This window comes from Balaenoptera acutorostrata, chromosome 1 (genome assembly GCF_949987535.1).
Source record: "Balaenoptera acutorostrata chromosome 1, mBalAcu1.1, whole genome shotgun sequence".
Classification (NCBI taxonomy): Eukaryota; Metazoa; Chordata; class Mammalia; order Artiodactyla; family Balaenopteridae; genus Balaenoptera; species Balaenoptera acutorostrata.
Genome location: NC_080064.1, coordinates 174,247,664 through 174,264,933, shown reverse-complemented (window position 1 = coordinate 174,264,933; position 17,270 = coordinate 174,247,664). Strand labels below are relative to the sequence as shown.

General features: G+C 54.9%; 1 protein-coding gene and 1 pseudogene across 12 annotated transcripts in view; both read right to left on the bottom strand.

The window, feature by feature from the left end:
* The window catches only part of LOC130709379 (uncharacterized), a 133,352-nt gene extending 116,764 nt beyond the window's left edge, over positions 1–16,588 (bottom strand). For 11 of the 12 annotated variants that reach the window (XR_009009916.1, XR_009009907.1, XR_009009909.1 and 8 more), the window contains exons 1-4: positions 15,593–16,585; positions 11,573–11,616; positions 9,846–9,880; positions 9,350–9,452 (exon numbers count right to left, since the gene is read on the bottom strand). Coding sequence is in view for 1 of the 12 variants with exons in the window: in XM_057558213.1 (XP_057414196.1) it covers positions 9,350–9,452; positions 9,846–9,880; positions 11,573–11,616; positions 15,593–16,229 (819 nt within the window). In the remaining 11 variants the exon portion in view is untranslated. Of the gene's footprint in view, positions 1–9,349; positions 9,453–9,845; positions 9,881–11,572; positions 11,617–15,592 lie in introns of all 12 variants that reach the window. The other variant, XM_057558213.1, reaches the window with a different exon arrangement.
* On the bottom strand, positions 392–4,453 carry LOC130709374 (ataxin-1-like; annotated as a pseudogene).
* Positions 16,589–17,270: the final 682 nt, after the last annotated feature.

The following is a 17,270-nucleotide window of genomic DNA, read 5'->3' as shown; positions in this document are numbered from 1 at the left end:
CAAGGAATGAAACAGTGGAGTGTAGGGCTTGCAGCAAACAAGCCAGTCTCAGTCACTTTGTTCCCCCAGGAGAACAACCTTTAGCACCTGAACACTAAGAAGGACTCCATTCTCAGAACTCCCCCTCCCCCCAGGAGGTAGGTAAGATTATTTATCCCCATTTGGCAGCTGGGGAGGAAGTGAAAGAGCGAGAGGTCACAAGACTTGCCTAAAGTCTTTGACAGAGCAGAGATCAGACCTCAGAGGTTTGGGACTCCTGACAACAGGCTAGGCCTTGGCCAGTCCATCTTGAAAGGAAATGCCAGGGTCATACCCCAGGAGAAGCCTCATAAGAGAGCTGAGTGGACAATACCCTGAGTTGTTCAAGAGTCTAAAGACCCCCCAAAAACAAACAAAAAACCCACCCACCCACCTGAAAGCTGATGGGGGAAGCCTAATTCTCAACACCCACTGGAATCCCACAGTCCGAGGTGATGCTGAAAGTCGTGAAGAAAAAGTGGGCTTAAGACACAGGGGGCAAATGCAACTAAGATTGAAAATACTCTTTGCAGAGGAATACTCCACCATGAAATGGAATCTAGGAGACTTTTCAGGTATTGAAACATTATCAAGACTATTCCAGGGAATTCCCTGGTGGTCCAGTGGTTAGGACTCTGCGCTTTCACTGCTGAGGGCCCAGGTTCAGTCCCTGGTCGGGGAACTAAGATCCCACATGCCACATGGTGTGGCCAAAATTAAAAAAAAAAAAAAAAAGAGTATCCCAAAACCTTAGAGCTGGCTATGGGAGGAGACAGCCTGGAGAAGCCTGAATGCTGGGAGAAGGAGTGGAGTAAGATGGGAGGGACTCTGTAAAAACGCAAGGATGGGCACTGCCCAGCCAGCTGTACTGGTCCCGACCCAGGGCATAGTTCCATTCGTTTCTCCACCAACTGGTTCAACTGCAGAAGAGGAGAGGACATGATTCTGAGTTTTTAAAAATAGAGAATAGAACTGAAAGGGAAACCAGAGAGACCCCTACACATCAAAAACTAGAGGCCTTGGTCAGAGTGGACAAAACCAGTTTTGCAGAAGGGGAAAGGCAGTGCAGCTACAAATAGGCCCAGGTCAAGACACCATGCAGACAGGTTAGGTCAGCGGAAGGGTGGGGGCAGTGCAGGCACTTAGGCACAACATAGACAGACAGAGGACCGGGTGTAGGGGCCTAGGGAAAACGGTCCACTGGTTCTTTCAAAAGTCACCATTACCAACTAGAGATTCAGTACAATTTCAAAGTGGGTCTGGCATGCTGAGTAGGAGGAGCCTTGTTAGGTCAGCTACCTTTCCAGAAGCCCTGCCTAGAGCCCGGTCAGTCTGGCCATCGGGTCTTTCTCCCAAAGTCCCGTGACTGGGTCCCCACCAAGGCAGTACTTCACTCTGAACCCTGGAGCGGCTTCTCTCTCCTAATGCTAGAAGCCTTGTGGGAGGAATGATGGGGAGAGATGGGAAAGGCCTGAAGCAGAGGATCAAGCAGAGTCCCCTGCACACCCAGCCTTAGACATCTATAACAAAACTACCCTTTAAAGTGCACAGCTCTCAAAAGAAGAGTTCTGGGTGGGAACCCTCTTATTTCCAAGCATGGGGCCTCCTGCCCTCCCATCACAAAAAAGAAAGGGAAAAAAAAAAACTTCAGATAGCTGAACTGCTACTATAAGCTGTGGATCATCATTTTTGGCTCTTTCTTTGCTCCCTCCCTCTGCACCTGCTCCCAAAGCCTGACTCTCTCCTTGCAGGAGCTAGGGATGAGGAGGAAAGAACAGGGAGGCCCTGATATTTGGAATGTTTCTTATCCTGCGTGCACCCCCTTCCTTCCTTGGCCCAGGCCTGCTGCTCCCCATCACAGCACCCTCTGGGGCTGTTCTGAAAAGACGCCATGGGATAATGGGCAACAGACCCTGCCTTGGGAGGCTGCCTTCACGCCTCCTCTTCCCCACTAACCTCACTGCCAAGAGAGCCATCCCCTGCTCGGCATGTGCAAATCCTCTGCTTGCTCACGGTGAGGCCCAGCTCTGGGGTAGCATCCCAGTCCGGGTCTGGGAGAGATTCATTTTCCTGCATTGGAACGCCCTTCAATGGACAGCTTTACCTCCTGTGGAATGAAAGAGGGACGGAGCAGCGCAGCCCGTGCCTCCTCCCCTTGCATGCCGTATCTTTGGAAGCTCGGGGCTGGCCAGCAGGCCTGAGCACCAGGCTCTGGCTGCAAGGGCTCTACCATTCGGGAGCCCTCGCCTAACGGCTGGCTTTTCCCATCACTGTCACATTGCTCTCGGGGTCCCAAGACTGTCCTCTCAGGCCTTTCTCGGGGAGGAGCCAGCTGGCCTGGGGGAGCACAGCTGGACTGAGAAACTGAGTGACTGTTCAAGCTCTGTAAACTGATAAGAGATGCAGACATCTCCCACCTGTAGCCGATGGCAGGGCAGAGAGAAGAGCTGTGCAGTCCGCCCAGGGCTGCAGGAGGACCAACCCTGGCCATATACAAAGAAGGGGTGCTCGGGGGGCACCTCGATGCTCACTTTGCTCTGCTGCTCACCCACCACGAAATGCAGCATGACAAATCCAGGCCACTGGCTCTCCTGAATGTCCACGACTGTGCTAGAGTCAATCTTCAGCCCCCCGCTCACTTTGGCACTGCGCACAAAATCCTGGGTCTGGAGGTCCTCCACCCGCTTCAGCTCCCCTGTAGCCAGCTGGATGATGGCGCCTTTCATGAAATGGGAGGGCAAGTGGGAAGAGGTAAAGGGGGGTGGCGTTGACTCCTTGTCTGGGAAGGCGGCTCTGGCCTGCATGTCCAAACTTGACGCCACCAGGATCTCCGAGCCCATGGGTAGCAGGCTTGGGTCAGTTCCAGTGGGCACCGGGTTGCCATTGGCTACAACCATTGCTTTGGGTAAAGGTCTATGTTTCAGGGGCTCCTGATGGGATTGAGGGTAGAACCCTCGGGCCTGATTTTTCTCGGCCATCTCTGCTGCGTTCCTGGCTGACCCTCGCCCCTCACCCTGATGGTCGGGGTTATGATGGGACAGGTTGAGGGGGCTGGGCTCACCCTTCCTCTGAGCTGCCACCACACGATAGTCCTGAGAAGCTAAAGCACCAACCACCCGCTGGACCTCGAGGTCGGTGTCTGGGGTCCCTCGGTGTGCTGGCACTGCCACCTCTACCCGCGCAGTCTGAGAACCTGAAAACAACTGTCCATCCACCACACATTCTACCACTGGCACCAGTCCCTGGCCCTCACCCTTGCTGTTGGGGGAGTCGAGGGCTTCGCTTTCCCGTCTCATTAAATTTCTCTCTCGTTGTCTCTGTCCATTGGCAGCGGCTGCTTCCAGAGCAGACTGGCCCTCCTGAGGGGTAAGACCTGGGCTGGCACCTGCTGGAGGGGTTTCATGCATGGTGTACCCAGCAGGTAGCCTGGACATCTGATAATAAATGGGCATCCGGCCTGGAGCGAGGTCCAGTGGCTGAGTACTCGAGTGATGTGGCAACTGCCCAGGCGGGGAGGTGGCAGAGGGGGCTTTGTTGAACGAATGGGCCGGGGATGACGCCGGGGGGGGAGGAGTGGCTCCTTCTGCCAGGAGCGAGGCCTATGGCACAAAGTGTGGAAGGTGAGAGGTGGCGAGGTTGGCCGAAGGAGAAAGGAGGGGACTCGGTAGGAAATTAGGTGGCACAGCATAGGGAAGGCTATAAGGAGACCCGATAAACTGCAGAGAGGTGGACGGGAGCTGAGCATAGTGGATTGGGGGATAGTGGATTCCTGGATGTTGAATCAGTGAAGACGCTACATTAAATGTGGGGGGCAAGGGGCTCATGTTCACCACAGACGGGAGACCAGTTGGGGAAAAGGTGGCAGGTGGCACAGCCACCTTATACAGCATGCCATACTGGTCCACCGTCAGACCAGTGATGGCCTCAGCTCCATCACCCCCCAGGCTGACTCTGGCTCCTGCCTGGCTCTGCCCGGCCACCACCACCCCTCGGGACCATTCAGAGGCATCACTGGAGGGTGTGTGGTTAGTTGAGCAGCTGGTAGTTCTCCCCATATCCTCGCTGGTCACGGGGAGGTCTCGTTTCTTTGGTGGAAGGCATTCCTGACTCCTCTCATGAACAGGTTTCATATTGCTTTGTGGTGTTCCTGGAGCCTGGAAGGGGTCGGCTTGCTCCTTGGGGCATCAGAAGGGGCTTCTTTGTGGCTCCCCTGCACCCCTCTCTGCTGCTGGCTGGGGTGCCCACATCTGAGCTTCCAGTGGTGCTTCTGAGCAGCTGTAATAAGAAGCAGTGTCCTCCCCACTGGCTTGGGAGCCGGCCCATCTCACGGCGCTCCCCGGGCTCCTCCCGCTGGTCCCGGAGCCGCCGCAACGGCGGCCGCCGCCATCCCCGGCCCCGGAGCCGCCCCACACCCAACCTAGGTGTCTTTTTAATTATCTGCTGTCCATCTCTGTATCTTCTTGGTAAAAATGTCTATTCAGACTCTCTGCCCACTTCTTAGTTGGATATTTTTTTCTATTTTTTTTTGTATGAGTTCTTCATATAATTTGAATACTAACCCCTTATAGGATATATGATATGTAAAAATTTTCCCCCATTCGGTAGGTTGCCTTTTCATTTTGTTGTTCGTTTCCTTTGTTGTGCTTTGTAGTTGGATATAGCCCCACTTGTTTATTTTTGCTTTTGTTGCCTTTACTTGGATCAACGTCTTTGCATAAGTTCTGGAAACAACTCTTTCATAGCTTCCATGGATCATTTGTAGGGGAGAGGGTGAGTTGAGATGAACTACTAGTGAAAGGAGGGTCAGTGGGTGGAACTATAGCCTCTGTTACTGTAGGTGGCCTCAAGGCCACAACTAATAGTCATTGTCTCCCTCCTGTGCTATCCATTCTCAAGTCCCCTCATCCTTGGATAGTATCTCTGCTAAAACGGATGGCTTACTTGGTGGGGTGACCCTCACCCTCGTCCCTGAGTGAGTGTTCTGAGCCCTGGTCATCATTTCTTTCTCAAACCATGGCTGCTGTACTTGACCATTTACTGTGTACTTGACCATTTACCGTCGAAATTGGGAAAGGCAGTACCAAGAAATACCCCCCAGACTTCTGTTTTTAATCAATGATTTTCCAATTAAAAATTTTTTTCTTCCCACAGACGTTTTTATCACCCCAAAAGGAAACTCTGTACCCATTAAGAAGATACTACTTCGCTCTCTCTGCCAGGTCGTGGAGACCACCAATCTGCTTTCTTTCTCTATCGATTTACTTATTCTGGATATTTCAGATAAATGGAATCATGCAATGTGTGACCTTTGTGTCTGGCATCTTTCACTTAGCATGATGTTTGCGAGAGTCATCCACACTATAATATGTATTAGTATTTCATTTCTTAAAAAAATGTTTTTGGCCGTGTAATTGTTTGATATTTAATTGTTCCATTCCTTTTTATGACTGAATTACTATTCCACTGTAGGTATATACCACAATTTGTTTATTCATTCATACACTGATGGACATTTGGGTTATTTCCATGATTTTCCTATTGTGAATAGTGCTGCTATAAACATGTGTGTACGCAGATTTGTTTGAGTGTTTGTTTTTAATGATTTAGGAGTGGAATTGCTGAGTCATACGGTAATTCTATGTTTATCCCAAAATACACACCCCAAGAAACTTCCTGAAAGTCTGTCCTTGTCTCAGAATCAGCTTTTCAGGAAACATGACGTGCAACAGTATGGACAGTGTCCCACGAGAGCTTATTTGTGATGCCTGGGGGTCTGGACTTGGAAAGGGCTTCCCTTAGGAAGTGGCAGCTAAACTGAGGGCAAATTCAATGTTTTTTCCTTCCTTCCTTTCTTCCCTCCTTCTTTCCTTCAGAGGGGTGACATAGATGTTTTACACAGTATATCCTTTTAAAACTTTTGCATTTGAACCCTGAACTTATTCATAACACAAATAAATGATTATTTTAAGCAGGGTATTAGGGCTCAAATTATTAATATCATAGAACCATTATAGTGGCAACATGGATTGGAAACAATTTATTAGGAAAAAATATGGAAACTTTTTATAACAATTTTGATAAATAAAAAAGTTGACAAATCAGAGTGTACAGGGAGAATCTTGGTTATTTGGGAAATTGTATCGTAAAATGGATGGGCTCCACAAACTCTTCCATTTACTTGAAGAAAAGAGTGCTAAGTCAGTTTGGGCTGCTGTCACAAAGTACCACAAACGGGGCGGGGTGGGGGCTTGTAAACAACAAAAATGTATTTTCTCAGTCCTGGAGGCTGAAAGTCTGAGATCTAGGTGCCGGGATCATCGCCTTCTGGTGAGGATTCTCTTCCGGGTTGCAGACTGTCCACTTCTCATTGTGTCCTCACAGGGCAGAGAGCAGAGAGAAAAAGCCAGCTCTCTCATGACTCTCACAAGGGTAAGAATCTCATCATGAGGGCTCCATCCTGATGACCTCATCAAATCCTAATCACCTCCCAAAAGACCCACCTTCTAATACCATCACATTGGAGGTAGGGTGTCAACATGTGAACGCTGGGGGGACCCAAATATTCAGTCTATAACAAGTACTAATGGGGAAATGAGAGCTTCTCTTGAGGATGTTAAGGGCTGCTACAAAGATCAACGGTACATGTGTTTCCAGACAGAACTACAATATAGAATAAGTTCTATAAGGCGTTCACATTATAGATTCATCTTTCTTCCCCAAAACAGTCTTTGGTATCCAGGGACCCATTCCTGGAAATTCACTCTTGCTCAAGGAAATCCATCCTCTCATTTAAAAAAAATCTTATGAAGCTACATGAATGACACAAAGGACTTTTCCCAGCTCTAAGATTCTGTGTGTAAAACCTGTTAGTCTAAATTTACTTCCAAAAGATAGACCCTCCGCGGGGTCTGCTCCTGCGGGGAAGGTGGGAGCCCCGCTTGTGCTGCGGCCCCCAGGTGTGGCTTCCTCAAGTTTGGGGTGAAGCCCCAGCCCCCTTGGGCTCTGCAGCGCTGCGGTGGGCTCGGGGAAAGGAGCACGGTCTCTGGGGTTTCTCAGCAGGAGATGCCGGGGCTGCCGCGCAGGAACCCAGCTGCCCTGGGTGGGGTGCAGAGTCGCCAGGCCTGGGTGTCTCTGCTGCGCACGGCTGCAGAGAACAGGGTCCGCAATGAAGCTCTGCCTGGCAAACGGGGACTGTGGGCGGCTCCATCCTCCCCTTCCGTCGGCACAGCCCCATCGCAGCCCTCCTTTCCGACAGGCAAAGCCTGTGACCTGCGGCCAGACGGCTCCACACCCTCATGCCCTGGCGCTCGCTCGCCCCACGCCGGGAACAGGCACAACCCCTGGGCCGGCCTCTCTGGACGGCTCGAGCGGGACGGCTTCTTCGGCGCGACCGTCACCCACCCCGAGCCCAGGGGCCGGCAGGGAGGTCTAAGGACCGCTCGGTCCTGGGCGGGGTGGAGGCAGAGGCTTCGCGGCTGGGCCGGTCCCCCTCGCCGCCTCCTGCCTCTGCGCCCCGGCCCGGGCTTCCCGTGGCCCCATCTCCTTCCCACCCCCGTCGCGCCTCTTGCCACCCGGGCCGCGGGCTCCACCCGGAGCAGCACCGTGTCACGAGGGGGCGGGAGGGCGCCCGCCCTCGGGGCTTCCCTGACACCTACCGGCTGTTCGGCCACGTCCCGGACGGGCAGCGGCAGGTCAGTGGAGCGGAGTCGGCCCGGGTCTCCTCCCCCCTGAGGAGGGGCGACCGGCACCGCGCACGAAGCGGCCCTGGCGGGAGGGAGACCAGGGCGGAGGGGGTCGCTGGGGAGCTTGACTCGCAGTCACTTCCTAGGGGACGCTGAGCCCCCAGAGCTGGGGGCTGACTGGCCTCAGCACTCCCACGAGGGGGTCGTCAGGAAGGAGGGACCCTGTCCCTGGGGCCCAGGGCACTCCCGGGTCAGGCGGAGAGGCCAAGTGTGTAGGGTGCCGTGGACAGCTGAGGCACATTTAGCCCAAAGGAAAGTTCCAGCGCATTGCAGAGAGCAGACGAAATAGACGGTGGTGAAAACTCACTGTTGCTAAGGGTTGCAAGGAACCAATAATTCCTCCTGTTTCTCAGGGTGTTCCCTTTGGCTGTTAATGAAATGTATTTCCAAGGAAGGCAGGCATGTGGCTGAAAAGGCCAGCAGTGCCTCGGGGTCACAGCGAGACCCTCCCATCTCGCCCCCCTCGGCCATCCTGTGCTCTGGGAGCAGAGCTCTCAGCCAGAAGTGAAACATAGTAGCTTCCATATCCGGATTCTAAGATTTTCTAAAGCCCTTTAAAGGCCCCCTTCTCTGAGTGGTGCTTGACCTGCTGGTGTTTGGGGCGGGAGGGTGGGCTGGGTGGAGGGTCTGAGCGCCATCCCGACGGAAGGGCTTTGGAGGCCTGTGTGCGCCTGAGACCAGGGGGCCCAGTGCACGTGTCCGAGGGGAGGCTAGCGCTGACTCCAGCCGTGCCGAGCCAGACGTCGCCCTCCTTCCCAACAACCCAGCAAAGCCTGTCGCTCACATTCCTGGCTCTGCTGCTTACACTTGCCCTCTGGGAAGGCCAGCCTGGCAGATCTCTGTTCCTGCCCTTTGGGTTGCGGGTAACTGAGTACCTAGCCTGGGTGCTGGAGGGGAGGATCCATCGATGGTGGAGGCCCAGTGCCTGCCCCGGGTGCTGCCCCTCTGCTGAGCTGAAACTTCTAATCAACGTCTTAATAAAACCAAAAGGGATGTGATATTGTTCTACCACCTGTGCCCGACCAATGTCAGCCCTTTGTCATATGGGGCAGTGCTGTCTAATTGTAAAGCTTCCAGTATCAGATCCCCAATCCCTTCTCCTCCCCCCCCTCCCATGGGGGTTCAGTGGGTATATCTGTATTTCATAGAACCTGAAACTCTGATTTTACAAAGGAGCTCGAGGTCTGGGGAAAGAACTGGTCTGATCTCAGTTAAGAATGCAACTTTATACCTGGACGATACTAGAGCACTTTAGCACCTCATGTGTTTGGAAATGAGACCTTCACAAAGACCTCATGGGCAGGAGACGCAGGCAGGAGAGGGGACAGACTGAAGCTCTGTGACTGAGTGATCAAGTAGCAGAGGTCCAGCTGACTTCCAGGCCTACCGCTGATTTACTATCACCAGAGCCACGTAACACACCTTCCACATAGAGAACCAGCAGAAAAATGAGTTTGAAGAGCATTTTAGCTAAATCCAAGGTCATTTTGATCATTAGTGAAAGTCATTCTGTTCCTACACGCTCCCCACACCCTGACCCCCCTTCCTAAAACCAAATGGGTTCTGAGATTAAGGTGGAAGTGACAAACCTGGAGGTGACCAGGCTTTACTTTATCATCTCTTTCTTCTTCTTCCACGTGTGTTCCTGGTCTTACTCTTCCCAGTTTTTCTGCAGGGAGCGGTCCAGCAACTCTGTCAAGCAAAATCACACACCCTAAGGATGACTTTCACAGACTCCTCCCGTGGAGGCAGTTTTCAAAAGGTCTTCCTTCCTACCCCCCCACCCCCAAAATCAATCTTCATCTCAGGAGCCCTAAAAGGCATATATTACCTCAACATTTAATATTTAATACAACCTTTAGAGCTAGTTCTGATAACTGCCAGTTGCCCCCAATTCACTCTTTGTAAGACAATTCTACCTGAATCACAAGGTTAATAACCTGACTGCAAACCCAGCATCCTTAAGCTATCTATGGTCACCCTGGCAACTCACTATAAAGTTCTTCTTTTTAAAAGATTTCACAAAAGTAATTTCAGTCATCAAGATTACATATTGCACAGAACAAAAAGCTTTATTATTCTTACCGTTCTCTGGATGTAACTCTACGTCTCTTTTCCTCCTATGTGGAGAGAAGGGAAAAAGAGAAAAACAATCTTTCAAAAGAAGATCAAAACCAAAAGCATGAGTCAAAGTATTAAATAAATACATTTGATGTGGTTAAAAACAGGGGTTGGGGGGTAATCTGGGTTTGGGGGAGATCTAGGCAACCTTCAGTCTGGTGTTGATGTCCCACCACCCTCAAAACAAAGAGAGGCCCAGGAGCTGGCCCAGCACATGTCTGCGCACTAGAGGTCATCTAGTGATGCTACGTAAGTCAAAGATCCACCTCATGTCAGGGATTTGTTAATACTAGAAAAAAACCAAAGTAGTAATTTGGGATTCACATCAGGAAGTGATGATGACAACCTAAACTGGACACCAGCTCTTCTCTGATGAACACCTTAGTACACTGCTTCCCTAAGTTCACAACACTTGCCAACTCCAGGATATCTGTATTTATGTATCTAAGAGGGATAAAAATATTGTGGGGATGAAACCGATCTACGTCTTGTTTGAGGTGGAGGTTACAAGAATGCATGCGTGCATACACGTGACCATACATGCACAGTGAATAAAGTCTGTAGATTATGCCGATGTCCATTTTCTGGTTTTGCTATTAGTTATGTGAGACGTCACCATTGGAGAAAGTTGGGTAAACTACACAAAACCCCTCTGTACTACATTATACGGAATTCATCTGCGTGTGTATACATAAAATTCTGCCTCCAGACTGCCTTTAGACTTGAGCTACAACATCAACTCTTCCCTGGGTCTGCCTCTCTTGGCCTGTCCTGCATGTTTCAGACTCGCCAGCCTGAAGTCGTGTGACTCAGTTGCTTAAATTAATCTCATATACATAGACATCACTGGGTCTGTTTCTCTGGAGAACCCTAAGATAGACTTTATACTAATATACTACAGTAATATATACATACATATAACCTGAAACAATACAGAAGAAACTGATAAATGCTTGCCTCTCGAAGGAAGGACAGGACGGAGAGGGGGGAGTACCACCCCTATGTACCAAACAGCCTTTTGTACTGCTGCCAGCCCGGCCGCCCCAGATTCAAGCAGATGTAATGGCGTGTGGCCCAGGCAGTGGCTACACAGCTAAGGATTTTAAGGCACAGTGCAGCGAGATGCCAGGGCCACAGTCACACACGTGGAACATTCTAAAGCCAAGAACGGTTGGTTGCAGGATTCCACGCATGGGCCCCCGAGGGCACTCTGGAGGCCGTCGCAGACCCTCAGGTCCCACGTGACGAGACAGCCCACTAGAACACAGCAGGCGGCCCTCCTCCCAGATCTCACCCGGGTCAGCCTCCCAGGACCCGGCCTCCTCTGCACAGCACGGGGCAGGCTCACAGAGGGAAGAGCGGCCCAAACCCAGAGGTCACGCCACACCCCACGGGAGAAGAGTAAAGCAAGGTGATGAGGGGAGAGGGGAGGGGTCCCTCGCGAAGCTGGCCACTCAGGATTTCCAGCCTCTTCCACAGGAAGCCAGCTCACGAAGCACCAAGACCTGTCCTGGGTCACACTCAGAGGACTTGACCCCCTGACCCCACAGCCCCGCTTCCCAGGCCTCCTCGATGCTGACGATGCTGACGCGGATCAGCACTGAGGAATGGGGGAGCGCACGGCTGGGGGGCTGCTGGGAACTCAGGACTGGCCCACCCCGAGGCCCCGCCCCAGCAGGCGCCACACTCACCGGATGGTCTCGCTGATTTCCTGAGCAGCATCGTGGGGTTTGTCCTGAAAGACAACGGAACAGGGTTCAGAGCCGTCCCTCCCCGCTCCGGTGATGGGGGTGACCAGAGGAGGCGGGTGCTGCAGCCCCCGGGACTCCCCGCCTCATTTCCCGACCCACGGGACCCACCAGAGAGCTCCATCCACAGCGCTGGGGCCATGTCCTGCCACGTGGGACACGCTGGCTCCGGGAGCGCCTGTTCCTGCAGTGCCCTGCCGCCCAGCGGGCTGCGGGGAAGGGACTGGGATGGACTCGAAGCCCCCGATCCTCCTTCCCCAGGACTTCCCCCGGGCGCTCCTGCAGCCTGGAAGCCACAGGCCTGCGTCTGAGTCCCTGAACCACCGCAGGCCTCGGTTTCCATCTATTAAATGGGGAAACACCACTCATGCAACCACCGGGAGTGGGCGAGCAGCGGTCCTCCCTCCCGGCCACAGCGGCGCTCTCCTGGCCTCACTGCGCCCGGCGGGCTGGCCTCGCCGCTTTCCCCAAGGAGCACGTCGGGGGTCGCTCTGGCCTTTCGCCGGGGTCTGGGCAGCCAGCCTACCCAAGACCCCGCAGAAACCAAGTGAGGACGACGCATCGTGTGGACGGTCTGTAACTCCAGACTGCATCTCCGCCCCTCCAGTGAAGGTTCCTATCGCGGTGAGGAGGGACCTCGAAGAGGATGCACAGCGAGAGGAGGGGCCACAAAGAGCACGGGCTGAAGCCGGAGATGAGATGGTCAGGCCCAGAGCTGCCAGCCCTGCCCCGGGACAGAGACTGCCCCTCTCAGACCAGGCCACCATTTCCACGCTTCACACTGGAGGACGGCAACACGGGCAGAGTCCCTACGGGCCAGGGCACGGATGCCCGGAAGGTCCCAGGACAGGGTCCCCCACGGCGCAGCAGTCCTAACAGGTCAAACAACTCTGGAAACACCCTTTGTGTCCTAAGCCTCATCTTTGCAACAGCAGCCCTACTGAGATATAATTCACACAGAATGGGCCCCCGCTTCAAGTATACAGTTCAGTGGGTTTTAATACATTCAGAGCTGGGCAACCATCACCTCTATCTAGTTCCAGAACATCCCATCACCCCATTAGCAGACGCGCCCCAATCCCCTCCTCAGCCCCTGACAACACTAATCCACTCTCTGTTTCTGTGGATTTGCCCGTTCTGGACGTTTGTAAATAGAATTACGCTATGTGACCTTTTGCCCAGAATCTTATTTTTTAAGGCAAAGGAAAAAAACAATCTTCTATCCTTCTTAATAATATCCTCCAACTTACCAAGGACGGAGCAGTAAATATCCATTGAACTCATATTGCTTAGACAAGGCCGGGGGCAGGAGATGGAGCACACGCGGTCCAGCACAGGACAGCCCTGCAGACCAGTGGTTCCCGACACGGGGGAACCGACCCGCAGCACCAGCGCCACTGCTGACCCAGAAACCCTGGGGAAGAACCACTGATGGGAACAATCGGCCCCAAGGACTCCTGGCAAACGGCAGAAAACAGTGAGGACGGCTGGGTTTGGAAAACAGTCTGGCAGCTCCTCAAAGGTTAAACAGTTAGCAAATGACCCAGCAATTCCTCTCCTGGGTGTCTGCCCAAGAGAAATGAGAATATTTGTCCACACAAAACCCTGAACATTGGGCTTCCCTGGTGGCAGAGTAGTTAAGAATCCGCCTGCCAAGGCAGGCGACACAGGTTCGAGCCCTGGTCCGGGAAGATCCCACATGCTGCGGAGCAACGAAGCCCGTGCACCACAACTACAGAGCCCGCGTGCTGCAACTACTGAAGCCCGCAGGCCTAGAGCCTGTGCTCCGCAACAAGAGAAGCCACCACAATGAGAAGGCCGCGCACTGCAACAAAGACTAGACCCCACTCACCACAACTAGAGAAAGCCCGCACGTAGCAACGAAGACCCAACGCAGCCAAAAAAAAAAACCACACCAAAAGCCCGAAAATTAATGTTCACAGAGGCGTGATTCACAACCGCCAAAAGGTGGAAACCACCCAAATGTCCATCAACAGATGAACGAATAAACAAATGTGTCCCTCCACACACTGAAATATTATCCATCCATGAAAAAGAGTGAAGCACTGACACTCGCTACAACGTGGATGGACCCTGAGAACATGATGCTCAGTGAGGGAAGCCAGACGGACAAGGACACGCAGGGTGTGATTCCACAGATGGGAAACGTCCAGAACAGGCCAGTGCACAGAGACAGAGAGTGGGTTCCTGGTTGTCAGGGGCTGGGGAGGGGGATGGGAGGGATGCTAATGGGGATGGGGTTTCCTCTCAGGGTGATGGAATGTTCTAAAATTGGTAGTAGTGACGACTGCACTCAATGAATACACTACAAAGCAGGGAACGGCACGCTTTAGGTGGATGAGGTGAAGAGTATGGGAATTACACCTCAAAACAGCTATCAACAACAACAACAACAACAACAGGGACTTCCCTGGCGGTCCAGTGGTTAGGACTCTGTGCTTTCACTGCCGAGGGCCCAGGTTCAATCCCTGGTTGGGGAACTAAGATCCCACGAGCTGCACGGCGCGGCGAAAACAGACAAACAAAAAACAACAACAAAATCTACAGGAGGTAATGCGAGGTATTGTTAAAAGCACCTCCACCTCAGCAGGAAAATACTGAGCATCTAAGACACTCACATGGCCGACAGACTCTGTTCCTGGTCCACAACATCCAGTGAGTCCAGACAGACAGTCCTGGCAGCCCTGAATTCCCTGGGCTCCTGTACCCACTGAAAGCAGAGAAGATGCCACGCTGTCCTGCAGGGTCTGCTCAGAGACAAACGCACACAGCACAGTGTACAAGGCGCTGAGGTAGTCACAGCATGAGGAGGAGGGTCTAGAACTTTCCACCAACGCTCTCCCGCGTCACACTCCTCCTGAAGGGAGCCGGCCCCCGTGCACTGAGGAGCCTCAGCAGCCCTGCGGGGGCCTACGTGCTGAGGAGCCACGGGAGGGGCCTCCTGGAAGCCAGGCATCCCGCCCGGTCCGGCCTTCGGATGGGGCAGCCCCGGCTGAAGCCCCTACTGCAGCCTCCTGAGGGACCCTCGGCCGGAATCCCCTGGTCCGCCTGCTCTTAATCCCTGCCCTCAGAAACCATGGGAGGTCATCAGTGTGCATCGTCTCAAGCTGCTAAATTCATGTCTGCGTTTAGGCCAATACACTACCCTGCAAGCACGGCCCGTAAGAACAAGTCTTAGAGCCACAGGAGGACGTGACAGTACCCAGGAGAGTCTCATTCCAGTCACCACTGTGGAGTTACAAAACAGCGTGCGCGCTCTGAAAGGACCCCGTGAGCACGCGCGTGTGCCTGAGCGTGCGCCGCGTGGCAGGCCCGTGCCGGCTCGGGCTGCGCTCCCTCCCTCGGCGCCCCCAGGAGGCTGGACGCGCCCCAGAGATGCTCCTCCTGCAGGGGCGGCAGGGGCCCTCACGGCACGCGGGCCGCAGCCCTGGCTGAGCCACCGCGTCTCAGGCCGCGTCACGCCGACCTGGGCAGACAGGGGCCTGGAACGTGGTCTCATCTGTGATGAGATGAACTCAAGCTTTCCCAAGCTTTACAACCAGAACGAAAGGAAGGGAACAGTTTACGGCGTGCCTCCTACGATCTGAAGATGCTGCTTTAGGGACTGGCCAGCTTCCAGCGACCGTCCTGAGTCGTATGATTTAAGATGCCCTGATCACCATCGATGATTCAGAAGCTCTCACAGCTTCTCGGCTGTGGCCTCTTCTTCTGTTTCACAGGCCTTCAGAACAGAGCGACGCCAGAAGCCGACCCAGAAAGGTCCGACTGAGAACAGCCCTGAGGAAGCCCGCGCTTAGGAGCACCCACACCTCCTCCCCCGGGGGAACCCTGGAACTCCGGGGTCTGAGGCCAGCCCCGGGCTCGCTTCACGGGACGCCCGGCCTCCCCGTCCCAGCCACAGCCCCGGCCCGCTGCTGGCTGCTTGCTGAGTCAGTGACTAACCCAGGTTCTTCTCACTAACGGCGTCAGAGCCTCCGCAGGAAGCCGCGCACAGGCTTAGCGGAATGCTGCTCACCACAGAGCCGGCGGCCTCACTCCGGGATCCTGGGAAAACAACCGCAATAAGCACAACCGTTCCCGCCTGAAAAAGCACCCTGTGCGGAAGCCGGAAGCTGTCATCAGGCCTGAGCCGCCACCAAGCCCGTCCCATCCGCCCGCTCCCCTCCCCTGCCCAGCTCAGGTGAGGGCGGGGGTCGCCCACGGGGAGGGGGAGTCTGGCTGTCCCACTCGGCAGGCCCCTGCCTCCTCGACCGTGAGGACAGCTGTGGGAACAGGAACTCCACCCAGACGCCCGCAGGTCTGGCTCTGCCCCCGGTCGTCCCCGCAGGCCCTGCACCCGGCGTGAGGAGCCTGGACAGGAGGCCTCCTGGGTGCTCGCTGCCAGGGCACGGCGCACCCCTGAGCACTCAGGCTGGTTCACGGTGACAGGGGCACGACATGTGGAGACATCGTCCCTGGAGGACCCGGCGAGAGGCAGGGGGCAGAGACTAGGGAGGAGATAAGACGTGGACTCCGTCCTCCTCTTCCCACTTGCAGCAGGAAGACGCCGGGACCCAGGGGGCCTCCGAGGCAGGGGCATCACAGCGGGACAAGCATCAGAATCCCTGGTCAGAGTGGAGTTCTGGGGCCCACCCGCAAACTTTCAGAGTCAGCAGGTCTGGGTCCCAGGAACCCGCATTCCTAACCAGTTCCAGCTGGTGGGGAAGCTGCTGGCCCAGGGGCCCCCGGCCTGAAGCAAGCAGGGACCACACTCTCTATCACCGTCTGCTGAGGGCACGAGTGCCCAGGAGGTGCCGAGGGGGAGCACCCTGGGCCTCTGCCCGCGGTCCCCGCTCCCCAGCAGGCTGCAGGGGGCACGGCCTGCGGGCTGGGGGTCGCTACCTTCTTCCCCGAGGCTCTGCACACCTCCGGGGCCCTGGGGTGGGGGCCAAGGCAAGTGGGACAGAGCGGCCAGGGTGGGATGCACGCACTGTTTCCCGAAGTGGAGAAGCACAGCGGGAAGAGTCAAAGTCAGGGAAGATGGAACAAGGCGGGAGGTCTGCCGGCTGTCTCTCTGCCTCTCCCAGTGGCAGGGCTGTGAGAGCAGAGATCTGGCTGGAAGAGTGGAAAATCCACAGAAGGCTCTCCGTCTGGGAGGAAAGCCAGGCGGGTGAGCAGAGGGCCCCGAGGCCCAGCGAAGGCGCTCAGCCTCACCTCTCAGCCTGCGGCCCCGCTGGGGAGCACCCACTCACCAGGGGGAGGGCGCAGGGGGTGAAGGGGGAGGGGGAGGGTCAGCGCCTGCGGTGGGCCTGAGTATTCAAGAAGCGAACAGGTTTTCACTTGAAAATGAGTGCATCTCACACAGGGGCGGGGGTGGCAGAGAGACTGGCTGTGGAGCATCACACGGGTCTCGTCCACAGTCCGCCCCGGACGTCCACAGGCCCCCAGCAAGGGGGTGCTGCCTGGCCCCAGGACCGTACCGGAGGACAAGTCAGGCCAAGGAGGGGAACCGCCTGGTAAAGCGATGCAAAGGAGAGAGTCAGGAAGGAGGCTCTCCTCTCACTGCCGACCTGGTCCTCTCCCTGCAGGGCCAGGCGACAAACCAGGCTGGTCTCGGGACCGAGCCACGTCGCAAAACCCT